At 32.6% G+C, this 15,711-nt stretch overlaps 2 protein-coding genes across 2 annotated transcripts; both read right to left on the reverse strand.

Moving 5' to 3' along the window:
- Window positions 1–4,320: 4,320 nt before the first annotated feature.
- On the reverse strand, window positions 4,321–4,958 carry LOC140836147 (copper-transporting ATPase RAN1-like). The gene is made up of 2 exons (XM_073201558.1): window positions 4,739–4,958; window positions 4,321–4,617 (listed from the first exon to the last, which is right to left on the reverse strand). The coding sequence occupies exons 1-2, from the start codon at window positions 4,928–4,930 to the stop codon at window positions 4,504–4,506; spliced, it is 306 nt and encodes a 101-aa protein (XP_073057659.1). The 5' UTR covers window positions 4,931–4,958; the 3' UTR covers window positions 4,321–4,503.
- A 6,530-nt stretch (window positions 4,959–11,488) lies between these two features.
- Window positions 11,489–14,101, reverse strand: LOC140835998 (protein RGF1 INDUCIBLE TRANSCRIPTION FACTOR 1-like). The gene is made up of 4 exons (XM_073201412.1): window positions 13,754–14,101; window positions 12,410–12,484; window positions 11,993–12,148; window positions 11,489–11,798 (listed from the first exon to the last, which is right to left on the reverse strand). Exons 1-4 carry the CDS (start codon window positions 14,009–14,011, stop codon window positions 11,490–11,492), a joined length of 798 nt encoding a protein of 265 aa, XP_073057513.1. The 5' UTR covers window positions 14,012–14,101; the 3' UTR covers window position 11,489.
- Window positions 14,102–15,711: the final 1,610 nt, after the last annotated feature.

The following is a 15,711-nucleotide window of genomic DNA, read 5'->3' on the forward strand; positions in this document are numbered from 1 at the left end:
TTTCGAAGCTTGATTTTTGTACAATAACGTTTAATATTCGGTTACTTTTGTCAAATTGCTAATGTGGAGGTGGTACCAACCTAGCTAATGATTTTCGATATCAAATCAATATTTTCCAATCTCACGTAAACATTCTGACGAAATTGGGCCGAAAGCCACACAAAAAAAAATTCAAAGTTAGCGCAAGAAACCCAACTTCGAAAACTTGTGAAAGAAGCTAATTTGTAATAAAATGAAAACTTTTGTGACATATTTTTTTGGGAACATACTTTATACAAGACAGTGGAAACAACAAATTATTTTACGTAGGGTATTTAAAAAGATACACACAATTTAGGCATGAAAGTAGTTAAAGTCGAACCGTATAAACGAAGGGTAGAAAACATAAATTTAACAAAAACATCCTTTTTTGCTATATGATCGATGAGAATAATCATTTTTGTTTTCAAATAATTCAACAGCCACAACCATAAATTTCATAATTCAGTAAAATGCATGACATCTTTGATATATACATACATTGGATCATATGTATTGTTGATATTCTAAAGCTGACTAACCCAGACTGATACACACCCGATCGAAGTCGTCCATGTACAAACAAGAAACAACCCGTTCCTTATAATTGCGATCGACATGCTAACTACTGGTTTCGATGAATAAACCCAGGAGCCGATTCAGAAGTTGACGATGAAGAGGAATAATTAGAGAAGCAAAGCGTGATCGGGCCTTTCTGGTCGCAGCTGGCATAGTAAGAAGAAGGTGGTGTACTGGTACTGCTCATTCCCGTATGTTGTTGAACCAATTCCCTGAAATTCGTGATGGTCGAATTGAGAAAAGTGGTGGTCGCCATTGTGCCGCCTCTTCCCCGCCTTCGTTTTGGTTTCGCGGGACTGGTCAGTACTTGTGTTGGCCGATTCATTAAATTTTCTGGAGAAACGGAAATAGTAGTGCTGGAGATGGGATATTCATACTGCACGTTGGCAGTTTGAGGATATTGAGTGGCACCGGTGAATAATTTGGCGTTGTGGCTGCCTGCATGATCGTGATCAAGGGGAGTGCTGGCAATCTGATAATTCTGCAGCAGCAGAAACTCGGCATGAGGATGATGATCATCTTGTAAATCCCACCACTGATCATCGGAATAACATTTTAGTGTTTGGTCGTTACTCATATTTCTTTCTGGGTCGATCGATCTTCAAGTATATACCTAATGATACAAACATATCCACCGCCTTTAGACCAACGCTTATATATACATACATACATATACATACATATATATATGTATGTATCATGTATGTATATGCATGTGTGCCTAAAGCTGGGATAAAGTTGGTAGCTAAACATTATCCTTTATGATATCATCAGATAGAACGAGTGGGAACAGCTCGCAAGAGGCAGCACCATTCCAGCAATTAATTCTTGGTCCAATACGACTGAGAATTTATGTGTCGTAGTTGTTAATTACTCAAAATACTGCCAAAGTTGACTGAATCAATACTCTAACCCCCTTGACAATCAATGGGAATGCTTTGTCGTCGATATATTTGCTAAAAAAATAAATGATAATAATGTATTAAATATTTAATAATAAATATGTAATGAATAATTTATTAAATGTTATGTCTTTTGGATTTCTTTTATAAAATTCAAATTTTAAATCTTTTGAAAATATAAACTACATTTAAATATCTGCATTGATTATAACAGTTCATTTAATTTGAATTTTTTCTGAATTTGTGTTACTTTTATATATTAAGTTATTATCACTCTCTAAAATATAAAATTTTATATGATATTAAGTTTTATAATTTATTTTATAAGAAAAGTTTGGAAAACACTAAGGGTTTCAATTAATTTGAACTTTGAAAAATCAAAATGAGGTTACGAGATTTCAAACCCCAACCCATAAGTACCTCTTTCTTATAAATTTTGAAGAAAAATTTGTATAATATTTTGACAAATTGTTAAGTTTTGTGTATCTTTTAAAATTTTTTTTAAAAAAAACCTTAATAAAAATAATAATTTTATGTATAGAATATCTAATTATAAAAATCTATGCAACAAAATCCACATACAAATCATTTAAATTGCGAATTTTAACTTTCATTATTATAAAATTCAAACTAAATGTTAAATGATACAACGACGTTAAATCTTATTTTCACACAAAAACGATGTCTTAATTTTTAATCAAAATTTATTCATCTGATAATGACAAAATTTTTACTTTTTGAAAATTATTTATTTATTCTTTAAAATTTTCAACGACAAAATAACATATGATTTTTTAAATATATTTGTTTATTTTTTATTAATAATAATTCCAATCAACCAATATATTGAATGTAATGATAAAATATTCAATTTGACAGTAAAAGATTGTTCTCCTCATTTGAGTGTTATCTCAAACGGTATAAACATTTTTGATATAATAATTTTTATAATAATATTTAAAATTTAAATATATTCATTATATAATATCGTGATTTAAGTGATCATTCAAATGTTCATACTTTATTAAATTTAATAATTAATTACATAAAATAATATTTCATGCATCACGAGAATCGTAGTATACTACGACAAGAGTATATACATATATATGTGTGTGATGCCTTAAAAAGAGCTCGAGTCATCCTTGGACTCGGACATGAAAGGAGGACCAAAGCAGGACCAGTTAGAGTTGGTTCCGAGAAGCCAAGAATAGACCGGGTGCAAACCAACCTGGATAAAGAAAGAGTAACATGTTTAGACAACATCGGCCTTGCAGCAACCCATTAAACATATCAGACCACTATGAACTCACACAAAGCTCGGGGTTCATATTCTTATTCTGGCGAGCTCTGGTTGAATGATACTTCCTGGGTTAGAAAAAGTGTCTAGCAGGCAGGGAAACCCTTGGCATCTGGGGCACTTGCAGTACTTTGGAGTTTTCCTTGACCAGGCAAGGCAGGGTACCCAAAAAGATTAAGTTAAGTGATTGTGGACTATGTCTACCATCAATCGAGGGGTTTGTTCCCCTCAACATTTCCAAGTCATCCGACCCGGACTCACCTTACTCGTTCATCAGCGAGAACTGTCCAAGTAGATTCTTTTCTACCCAGCCCGACCACGAAGAGCTAAGAGCGGGCCCCATGATTATGGATCACCATATTTTGTAATCATTGATATGACAAATCATTGTTCATGACAAGAAAAATTATATATATCTGCTCGATAGATTATTCACCTAACTCACTCAATCAACCCGAGCGTCATCAATACTCGTAGTGTGGCCATGTAACTTTTAGATAGAAGGTGATTTGGGGCGTTGCTGGCAATTATAATTTTTTTAACCACGCTAGGAGCTACAAATATCTTTCTGAAAATGACCTCCTAGCGTATCTAGCAGCAAGTCCAGCTGTTTATTTTGACCGGAAAAAATTCTCGCATGTTTCTTTTATTGGTTTCATATGAGGCAATGAAGAACGATGGTGTAGCCGTGTTGTTTGTTTCCAAGACAGCTGAATCATTTCACATCAGAAAAATTAGTATAGTTAATTAATTAGATAAATAAATGTACAACGAGAGCAGTGATTTTCTTGGAAGAATATAATATATATCGATGGCATAAATATCTGATGTGGGTTGGTGAAGTCAACAAACACGAATATATATGATCAAAAGGGTGGATTGACTTTGAGCAAGTAACGTACCAAATCTGCTCTTTGTTTTCCAAGATTTTGACGGATTCCTTTTCTTGATCCACTCGAGTTACAACAATAATATATAATATTAGTTTTGAGTTTGGATACTACGTTGTAGTTTAAAGAAAACAAGTAAATGTTTTTAAATTTAGCTTCTAAAAAATAGTTTTTAAGTGCTTTTTTCAAAACGATTTTTCTAACCAAACACTCTATTTTTTAAAAAAACTAACTTTAAAAAAAATTGATTTTACTCATTGTTCAACCAAACACACTCTAAGCCTGAAGAAATATTTCCCTTCCAACTTCCAAAGAAGAAATTTTTTAGTCTCAATTATATAATTTTTTTCCTTTTTCGTCTGAAGCATATACTTCAATTTCTATATTTAATAATATTTTTTAATTTGATAAAATAAAAAGTTTATTTGATCGAGTATATAAAGTTTTAATTTCTTTCAAGTCGTCCAAAACGTATAATTCAATCTCTACATTTAGTATAAAAAAATGTTGCTTTTTACTTGAAAAGGCCATGCACGCACCAGCTATCCAAGGCGGCAACATGAGTTTTAACCAAGGAAATAGGACCCCAGCAGCAACCGGGATGGCAATGACATTATATGCCCATAGCAATGAAATAATTCAATCTGATCCGGGAGAAAGTCTTCCTTGAAAGATCAATAGCAGTGATCACGTACGTCATCTAAATTGCTTCTCGTTAGCACGTAGTCAGCTGCTTCGATCAATTGTGATTTCTGTTCCGGCCCCAATTGCCATACGGATACCTACATCTGCAGCTGCCAAGGCAGGAGAATCATTAATGCCATCCCCCACCATTGCAACCACACTTCCACCTTTCTGTAATTAATGAGCAAATCACATCTGCTTTTCCTGCAGGCATCACCTCTGCCCTCACCTCTGTAATGCCAATCTGCGTCGAAATGGAGATTTAGAGAGGGGAATGGAGCATAATGCATTCATAAATTGCAAATGGGGTAAAGTAAGTCCTCGATGACAGGGGAAAGGAGAAGACTCAAAGCTATGATGTCAACCTCCTTTGCAACAGCTCTGGCTGTTCTCCGATTATCACCAGTAACCATTACCGGTTTGACACCCATTTTCATGAGGCCCTCCACAACAACAGCAGCTTCCCGCTTTAGTGAATCTGCTAACCCAAGAACGCCAATTAGATCATCATCGTAGGCCACAAGTATTCCAGTCTTGGCAGTTTCTTCCAACTCCATCACAAATTTTTCCACGTGGTCTGGGATGGTGATCAAGTTTTCAATCATCAGCTTCCGATTTCCAACCTGTTAAACGGATACAACCTTTGATTAACACAGAAGTTATGCTCCCCGAGTATTCAAATCCTTTCCCTCTTCATTAGGTTAAACATATGTTGTTGTCGTTAAAAAACTCACCAAAATCTTTTTCCCATCAAGAAAGCACTGGACACCTTGTCCATGCAAAGCAGAAAAATCTGATGCACCAAGAAGCCATCCAAAGGACTTAAGACTCCAACCTATGGGTTTGAGCATTCTTTGTAGTATTAGGTTCATCAAATTCGTGAAAATGATGGACATATTCAAGAATCGCCCTCGCCAATGGGTGTTCACTGCTAGCCTGCACCAAAGGAACATTCATTGAGATTGATCAACTATGTCTCCCACAGAGGAATTCACTACTCGATATCAACTGATACAATTTTTCTTCCTATATCCAAAAGCTGCTAGTGGCAGCTAGGTACTTAAATAAAGTATCAACAATTATCACCAATCCGCAGCTTCTAAATTCTACATGAATAGCAACACGAAAAACCATGAAACCAAATAATCAAACAAAACTTACATTCCAACAGTATATGCAAATTTCTGAAGTTTTCTTAACTGAAATTCTGCTTTCCTCATCCGCGGCTTGTCTTAGCTGAAATATTTAACACTTTAACTTTCCTGATTCGTTACGAGAGTCTTTTCTAACTTGTCACGCGATTGTCTTGGCTGTTGGCCGGTTGTTAGTTTCTTCAGAATGTCACTTCCAGTTTAGTCATTAATATTCAAAACCTTCAAATCAATATCCAACATTTGTACCATAAGATACTGTACGTGTTCTTCCAGAATTTGTGGTGTTAGTTCCTTGTGATGATCCTCATATCATTTTTAGGTGGCATACAAAGACACATCAACGACAGAACAGCAAGATTTAAGGAGTATATATGCCAAATAAATGGCTATGTTCAATGCTTTAACAATTGTCTACTTTGTCTAATAATATTAATGATAACCTGGATCCTTACGTTTTTAGTTAAACCACAATCCTCGTGTTTTAAATGTCCAGTGTTGTAGATATGCACTGGATTGATGCTTATTTTCCCTTCAACAGTCCTGAAATTTATTTCAGGTACTTTTCTACTAAATTTTTAGTGTTTCTCATGACTGCATCTCCCTCCAACTACATGGGAACAATTCCCAATATATTTAAAAAATCTTACTTAGTCATACTGGTCTTGTGTCATTCTTTAAGCAATATGTCAGGAAAGTATAGATTCGTGGGGTGACGTTTGTGCTTGGGCAATTGGGCTTGGACCCAAGCGATTACCTTTGTCTGGCTTTCTGCCTTTCTGGGAAGGCCAACTTGGCTTGAATAGCCAATAACTAGATATGGCCACGATTTAGAATAATTTGTTAAAAAAGATAGACCCATTTTTCCATTTTTAACTTACAATTTTATTTTAAAACAATTTTATTTTATAATAGTATAGTTTTTACACAAAATACAATATTCATATCCACTCCATCCACTTCAAATCTTAATCTAAAAAATAATATTCTCAAAATATTTTTTATTTTATTTTATTCTAATTAGTTTAAAATGTATATTTTTAGATTCAGTGACATAATTATAATTACATTTTAAATTTGATATAATTAATATTATATCATTAATAATTGCGATCATATCACTAAATGATTAATTTTATTATTTTATATATATTATTGAAATTTATATAATTGAAATAGAAATAATTAAAATTGGTGAAATAAAATTAATACATGACATTAAATTAAATAATATATTATAAATACAACTTCAAATATTTGAACGACCATATTAATCTCATAAATTATCAATTAAAGATTGGAGTATGATACTATATTCACATTATATAGATATGTCTTTGATTGGTAGATGAGTAATTTTGGTATATGAGTTTGGTATATGCATTTTGGACTCGTAGCTGAATTTTTGACTGGTAGATAAGTTTTTGAATGATATTTGAGTTTGGTAGATGTGTATGAGTTTGGAAGATGCTTTTTGGACTGGTAGATGAGTTTGGTATATGTGTTTTTGACTGATGGATAATTTTGGACTGGTAGATAAGTTTTGACTGTTAGATGCGCTTTTGACTGGTAGGTCACTTTCCTAATATAAATAAACTTCTTGTGGGTTGATTAAATCATAAATATTACAATTTACAACCAAAAATCTCATTGTTCAAATAAATTCTCAATGGACTCCACTTTCCGAACAACTAATTACGCTATCGAAAAAGATAAACTTCTGGGTCGTGTTTATCTTGACGTTTCGCAAAATCCTATCATTGGTATAAACCAATCCAAAAAACGATTTTGGAGTCACATTGAATAAGCTTTCAATGCCGACAAATCGAATAATATGTAAGTACGCAATATCATATCATTGCAATGCCGTGTGCAAGTTATCCTCTGTGCTGTTAGAAAATTACGTGGATGTGTTAGTATAATTGAAAAGCTAAAGTCGAGTGGTGCCTGTGAAGAAGATATTGTAAGTATTTGTTATTATATTTACATGAATAAATTAACTCTATTTTCTATACGAGTAAGATATTTTTGTGAAGTTGAAGATGTCAAAAGGATTTGATGATGCAAGATAAAAATTTCAATAAAAGATTCAAATTTGATCTTGTTTGGCCTATAATGAAAGATATGGAGAAATTTTCGGCCAACGACAGTGCATCGATGCCAGTATCCAAATAACGTGTCACAAATTTGGATTCACCACAGTCGGATACTCAAGAACCAGAATCTCTAATATCAGGTTCCCCTGCAGTAAATTCATTTTCAATTAATTTAATTAAGCAGTGATGAGAATGCATGTGGAACTCCATCTCCACGACCTCTTGGAGTAAAAAAAAAATCCAAATTATAGAAAAAAAGAGAGAAAATGTTTCGGAACTAATTTCTATGATGAAAAAAGGACATCGCGAGCTAATCAATGTATTGCAAAAAGGATCTACCGATATGCAACAAAATTATGATATTAAGCTGTTAGCATTGTAAATGAGCAAAAAAGACTAGAAATTCATCAACAATAAATAGAATTGGCTAAAATTTAGGATGAGAATAAAGTTTTGTATAAGAATCTAAGCACAACTGGTGATCTAGAAATGCGTCAAATTATTCAAAACGAACGAGTAAGAATTAATTATGAAATTATTTAAAAATCTATTATAACTTTTTTTAATTAAATATTTTAATTTTTATGATTAGATATCTAATTTTTAAAATAATATAATATATATTATACTATTATTTAAATATAAAATATCAAACTATTAAAAATAATATAATAATATCATATAATATTTAATATAAATATTTATAATAAATAAAAAAAATTAAAAATATAAAGAGAGCTCTGCACCAATTTTGACGCAGAGAAAATGAAGCTGCACTTAGAGAAGAATCCCTACATGGAACCTTGCACGCCATTTTGAGGAAATGCTATTTTGGTGTGATGAAATGTTATTTTGGTGGCAGTGGATTGGAGATGTCCTTAGCCATAACTCTTTTTGACGGTTCCGATGACTGGGCATAAAACGTCATTTACTGAGTACGCGTTATAGTTTGATCCTTAGTGTTTGGAAAAAAAAAAAAAAAAAAACTCAAACAAGAAAGAAGTGTAGAAAGCAACTTGAATGCGTTTCATTCTCATAAACTAATCGTGCAATAAACCAAATTAAATTGTCGATCAATCAAATGCGATATACTAAGACCTTAAAACTTGCTATCATCAAATGGGGTCACTGGCTAAACATTTTGATTATCCGAGGTACATTTGCTTTGATTCTTTAATAAACAATATATGGGATAAAACATATTCAAACCTTTTTACACTTTTTTTAAAGAGTGAATATCGAATCGTCACGACTGGTAGCATAATAGGGTTGTTCATGAACGTAATCGGAACGTCAAGAAAGGAGTTACGGTTAAAGGGTCGAGCTTTTTTTGAACCGTCAAACCAATGGTTTTGAACCAATTTTCCAAACTGCGGTGATTCATGGATTGTAATAGGATGGAAAGAGTCGAGCATAGTGTCGATTCATTTTATGATGTCTCAGCACGATTTCTTATCCTCCATATACGAGGGAAAAACCCATCAAAACAATATCTCAAGTTTCTATCTTTTATTTAAATAATCAAACTAAAGCATAGAAGCAAAGAAAGGAGATCACAAGCCTCCGATTCTTTCAACAAATTTAAAAAATCATCCGTTCCAAAGTGGGTTAGTTGTTAAAAATGGTAACATATCCTTTTTGATTGATTGGTTTTATATCTGCTCTTTTCATCACAATTCACATGGCTTCCTGCAACAGGTCATTCGATTTTAACGCTGGGACCCGATATATACATAGAAATTGAACTGTGCATCTTTTTGAATGGAGAATGGAATGGATGGGATGTTTCCATGAGAATTGTTATCCTCAGCGCAGGCCTACGCCCTACTCCTACTCCTACTCCTACTCTACTCTATGTGTACACGTTACTACATATAAGCGTATTTGGACTGTAATCCAACTTGTTAGACATAACATTCGGCGATAATAACAAATACAACACTTGTTTCGGCAATAAATTTAGGCGGACTTCCCTCAAAAAAGACAAACAATTTAATTCTCAAACTCGAAATCTGGTACAAAATGATAAACTCCAGTAAAATATGAGATTGAGAGATGGGGTTGCATTACCTTGATTTGACGTCACATGCATGGTAACAGTTGAATACGGTCAAGTCGAAGTTTGAATAAGCCGCCAACTTAGAAGAGGACCTGTCCGTGAAAACGACGGATGCCACCATACTCATAAACACTTGGATTTTATGGATCCTACATGATCTTACGTACTCAATACATTCTCCCATAGTAGGAATATATTTATAATATAATATAATTAACAGCAGCATATTTTATTGTATCAAATTCTTATGTTTTGAAAATATATTGTTCTTAAATCTCCGTTAATCTAAGGACAAAAATTTGGGTGAAACGGTTTCACGGATCGTATTTTGTAAAACAAATCTCTTATTTGGGTCATCTATGAAAAAATATTATTTTTTTATGTTAAAAGTATTATTTTTTATTGTGAATATCGGTAGGATTGACCCGTCTCACATATAAAAATTCGTGAGACCGTCCCACAAGAAATATACTCCCAATTTTACTAATATTCACGATAAAAAGTAATACTATTAGCATAAAACGTAATATTTTTTTATGGATGGCCTAAATTAGATATCCGTCTCGCAAAATACGATCCATGAAACCGTCTCACATGAGTTTTTGTCTTACTTATTTATATCGAGAATGGTGGGTTTTCAAACAATTCCAAGACCGGATGATCGTTGATGATTGGTTAATTCAGTGTACAAAAGTAATGAATAATTATGTTTATGTGCGAATTATTGACTGGTGGTGGTGCGAGAGAGCATGGATTGGTCCGTTGATCAAATAATTGTTGGAGCCAAGACAAATTCATCTATCTAATGGTGGGTGCAACCTTACTTTGACCATGAAAACATTTATTTTCATTTACTTAACAAAAAAACATTGATTTATTTAGATTAAAAAATTTATAATAATACAAAAACTTTTGTGAGATTATGATTTACTTCGATAAAATGATTTGCAATAACACATAAAATTTTGTAAAACGTCGATTTTGTGAAACATTTATCTTATTCGAATCATTAAAAAAAATATAACTCAAAAAATTATTTATTATTATAAATATAAACAAAATTAACCAAAACAGTCTATATACCTATTATTATAATATTTGAATCACTAAAAAAAAATATTACTCAAAAAAATATTTATTATTATAAATATAAACAAAATTAACCAAGAAAAATCTATATACCTATTATTATAATAATTATAGGTCATCAACATAGAACATGAACCTCGAAAAAATTACTTGCAAATTATATATCTCCTGAAATCTAAAGTATTGATCCACCATGTCAATATCAAATCTATCTTTCTTGTCTGGTGACGACCAAACGGTCCCCCCCACCTCGCCTCCCCTCTGCTCGTCTCGCTATTTAATGTTTATAGCGTTATGATATTAATTCAACCGCCTTTACAGACTTTTTTTAAGTAAATAATGTCACGTCATATTTATTTCCATTAACTGCGTTATAAAAAGATTTTCAAGCGAAAAGAATAAGCAAAAAGAATATAAATTCTCGTATCTGTCATAATAAATTAATTAATAGTAGAAATTAGTTCATTCCACTTAACCGCTGTCAACTTGGTGGTGATTGAAAGATTGTTTTTATTTTTCCCAGTTACGACTCCGATCCGATACATCTCCGTTGGCTGATAGAGCACTGGAAATCTAGAGTACTGTATCCATTGAGTAATTAATTGCATGTTATATTGTTGATATTGTTATTATATAGATGATAATAATAATAATAATACAGAGCCACATATTTATAATATAGAACAAGTGATGCTCAAAAATAGGTAAATGATTATCTTATTCAAGAAAGAGGAGACCTATGCGGGGCTCCTTTTCTTCTGTTGCTCAATGAGACCATGCTACTCATGAATCCCCTCTTGGTCCTGGAGTTTCTTCTCACAACTCCGGGTTCTCCCTCTGAACTCTCGGCTCTACCCATTTCGTAATGGGAGCCTCCGAACTCCAAGATGGAGCTCGGAGTGATTTGGCCTTCATAATCCGACCCCCCGTCCATATGCAGCCCTTCAAATTGTGAGATGGCGAAATCAGATTCATCAAACCTGCATAAAATGCTAGACAAATCTTCGCCTCGTGTGACCATGTGATCCACCTGCATGCATGCAACAGTAATATAATAGACAGCAATTAAACTTGAGTGGTTTATTTTTCTTCAAAGTATATACAATGCTATATTTATATTATGTTTTTTTATATGATGTCTATATAAATACTGCAGAAGATATGTTTATATTATATTCGTGAGAAAATGAAGGAAATTATTGAGTAGGGTAAGGTGGAGGGGACCTTGCATGAGAGGGAACAGAAATGGAAAGGGTACTGAAGAATTCTGTCACAGGTGAAACAAGTGTTGCCTGAACCATTCAGCTGCTTGCAAGACGATGATCTTGATTGTGCTCTCTGATTCAAGAATATTACTTTGGCACTATTTATTGTGTAAGGCTGCCAAACAACCATAAGTTAGCTACATTTGAGCTTTAGTGCATATTGTAGACATGGGCTGAGTTGATTTATTCAACCACAAATGATGAAACCCGATAAATATTATAACCAAGATATACAAACAAAAGATAGAACATTGAAAATATTTGTCGATAAACAAGATCTTGGTTTTCTGAAACAAATTCAAATAAAAGTAAAATTGCCCAGGTAATGGGCAGGTTCCACCAAATTTAAAACCAACATTCTGATAAAAATGTCTACCTGAATGCACGAGCAGTCAATGAGCTTTTCAAGGTCGTCCAATCTAATGACATCTTGGTATACATATCTCCTCACCTGCACCGATTCATTTAATTAATTTCATATCATGTTGAAATCATACATAGTTACGGAAAACTTATGACACCGTATATGAATAAATGTTCATTCTCAAATGTACCTTGGATATAATGTCCTAAAGATAACATTCAAACGCATTCATCTAAATTTTTGGAGAAAGAAATCGATCGCAATATTAATCCATCGACCGATATGTTTGGGATATATCCATGCGCCATCATATCCATCGATTCGACGCATTTATTTTTCCATATTTTCATATATAATTTAATTTTTTTATATCATCATCTCCTCCATACACATGATTACGCTAGCTACTCTCCCTCAAATCTTCCGATAGATATATATATATATATATATATATATATATTAAGTATAGTTAGCTATAGCTAGGTAGGATCAATAGTCCTTATATAATTCTTGATCTCCAGGAATTAAATGAGGGATGAGTGGGTACGTACATTACTGAATTAGCATATAAAGACAAAGTAGACTTGGGTCAAACTGTCATACTCTGCGTGTGTATGGACGAAAGCAACAGCTGAGGAAGAAGCTCCTTTGCTTTTAATTTCTTTGTAAAGCAGACAGAAGTGGATCCATATTCATAATAATCCATTCTGAATTTGGGTATAACAACAGCTCTACGAAGCTCATTTCAGGCTTCCTACTATTCTATTTTTAGAAATTCAATTCCAATTGTTATTATATATACATACATGTATGTATATATATGTCTTACCCTAAACCCAATATTTAATTTATTTCACCAGAACAAAATGATTTTCATTTGAATGGGAATAAATTAACCATCAGCTGTAATCTTTCAAATCAACTTATCTACACATGGAATTAAAACTGAAATATTATAATGTAATATAGGTAGAAGAATTATATGAAACATGGGGTGAATTATTCATGGTTAGTAGACTTATTGATCCAGTGCATGAACTAATTAAGTAATTTAGTTAATTTGTCTGTAAAACATCTATTCAAGTGTAGCTTGAAAAGAATTTCCGACAGCGACGAGTTTAAGGTCGGTAAATTCGAAGACAAATTAAATAATTCATTCAAAGTGAATTAATCGAATAATTAACTTGGTTGGATGCACATGTACGAGTTCACTGCAGCTGAATCGAGGAATTTAATTGATTAATTTGATGGGTTTTTTTTTTATAAAAAAACAAAACAATCATACATAGAATTATATACAGTATGTATGTGTTGCAACTTGCAAGCATGTAGATACATATATATAATTGTATGTACCTGGAGTAGAGGATGAGAGGGGTGATGGGAAGCGAGGCAGTGAGGGCAGAAGCTTTGGCAACAATTGAGGCAGAAGATGTTCTTTTCGTTCTTCCTGCGATCCTGGTGTACCCCGCAACCGGAGAAGAATGTCTCCGCCATCAGACCTAGCAGCCATGCAGGCGCCGCCGCCGCTGAACCACCTAATTCCATATCAATCACCTCTCCAGCAGCTTCCTCCTCCTCCCTGCAGTCTGCTCCGTCAAATTGCCTCGTCATATATGCTTGTCGAGGCAATTATATATATAGCACAACGTGTGAATAGATGACCACGCAGGGTTTCATCAGACCGTTCAATTTTCTCTTCCCCAACACAACACCAACTTTATTACTACGACGACATAAATTGTGTCCAACCAATCGATGGAGCTATGTGTTGTGAAACATTTATATATATATTTTTTCCTTTTCTTTCCTGTTTTTTTTTCGATATTAGATTTGATTTGGATAGATTGGATTTGGAGATGTATTTGAGGGATAAATTTTAAATTATTGTTGAAATTACATGATTTGATAATAAGTGTATCCGACATTGTCATTGGATGGATTTTTTGATTTATTGATTAAATTGTTTTGTATATTTGATTTTTTTAATTGTTATTGTTTCATAATTAGTTATAGATCGGATATCATTGATTTGATAAATGAATGATCGGAGATCTGGACAATAGTATATGTATTAGACAATGCGTTTTGGATTGGAAATTTGAATCCAATGAACGAGTTTTAAATCTAGTATATTGTTCATATGAACAACATACGTTTCGAAAATGTCAATTCATCATAACTAAAAAATAATCGATTGTACAGATACTACTTGAGTATCTGACAAAAAATACTAGACCCGAATATTGATATGAGGCACCAACTTGAAAATTTATTGAAATTAATGAATGTTTCGAAAAGTTTTCTGCTTCAATTTATTAATGAATAAATGGAAATAAAGGGTAATTTAATGAGAACAAGTACAATAGATTTCATCACATGGTATCGAGTTCCAAATTCTCGTAAATATACCATTGTACCCGATTCCTTAAGATAAAACACAAATTATATATATATATATATATATATATCAACTTAATTATGATAATATTTTGAATAAGGTACAAAAACATATTTCGTATAAAGTAATTTCAGTGGCCTTAAACATTGATAAGATGTTTGTGCAGACAAAACATGAGGTGCTTCGAAAAATGTGAATATTTTTTATAAGGTGTTGAGATTGCCAACTTCAACTCGAACACAAAGCGAACAAAGTTTCTCATCAACTATAGCCTCACCCTTTTTTTATTATTATTATTATTATAATTATATCTAGAGAAAGTTATGTTAAGTAAAAAAAACATGTTACATATTTAAAACATTTAAAATAATTATAATATAGCTTTTTTATTTGATAAAATAGTTTAATTTAATCTCGGGTGGCCCAATCACTTATAAAATCGTCTCAAATTTCTGGGCACGTAATTATTTAACATTGATAAAACTAAGGCAAAATAGAATTTATTTTGATGGAAGTTTTGAAAATTCAAAGAAAACCGAACGACCCAAAGATGAAGACAAAGGCCCAAACTTATAACTCTTATTAAATTTATTTTTATTATTATTCTTCTTCAGTCTCACATATTATGAAATTGTTTTTTTAATAAAAAAATTTTTCCTTACATATAATTTTTACAAGTTGCAAATGAACTGAAAATGAAGTTGCATTTGCAATTTTGCGTAGGTCATACCAAACTCTTTATATGATATATAGTAAACTTTATTTTTCCGATGATTTTCTTAATTTTTTTTTTTGTGGAAAATCACTGTATGCGGGTCGAATTAGCAATTTCTCGTTTACCTCGGCCCACCAAAATTAGTGGGTTCGGTTGAGATTCCCAACTCCTCGGTTTTATTTGAAACAGTCGGACTGA

This window comes from Primulina eburnea, chromosome 7 (genome assembly GCF_022965805.1).
Source record: "Primulina eburnea isolate SZY01 chromosome 7, ASM2296580v1, whole genome shotgun sequence".
NCBI lineage: Eukaryota > Viridiplantae > Streptophyta > Magnoliopsida > Lamiales > Gesneriaceae > Primulina > Primulina eburnea.

Bases quoted from the DNA above. Each gene is read 5' to 3' on its own strand.
- LOC140836147 (XM_073201558.1), bottom strand. From the start codon at position 4,930: ATGGAGTTGGAAGAAACTGCCAAGACTGGAATACTTGTGGCCTACGAT. The intron at 4,618-4,738 runs GTTGACATCATA...ATTTCGACGCAG, and splicing joins CCAGAGCTGTTGCAAAGGAG to ATTGGCATTACAGAGGTGAG.
- LOC140835998 (XM_073201412.1), bottom strand. From the start codon at position 14,011: ATGACGAGGCAATTTGACGGAGCAGACTGCAGGGAGGAGGAGGAAGCT. The intron at 12,485-13,753 runs GTACATACAATT...GAATCGGTGCAG, and splicing joins CCTCTCATCCTCTACTCCAG to GTGAGGAGATATGTATACCA. The intron at 12,149-12,409 runs GTAGACATTTTT...GTTGTTTGGCAG, and splicing joins TTGACTGCTCGTGCATTCAG to CCTTACACAATAAATAGTGC.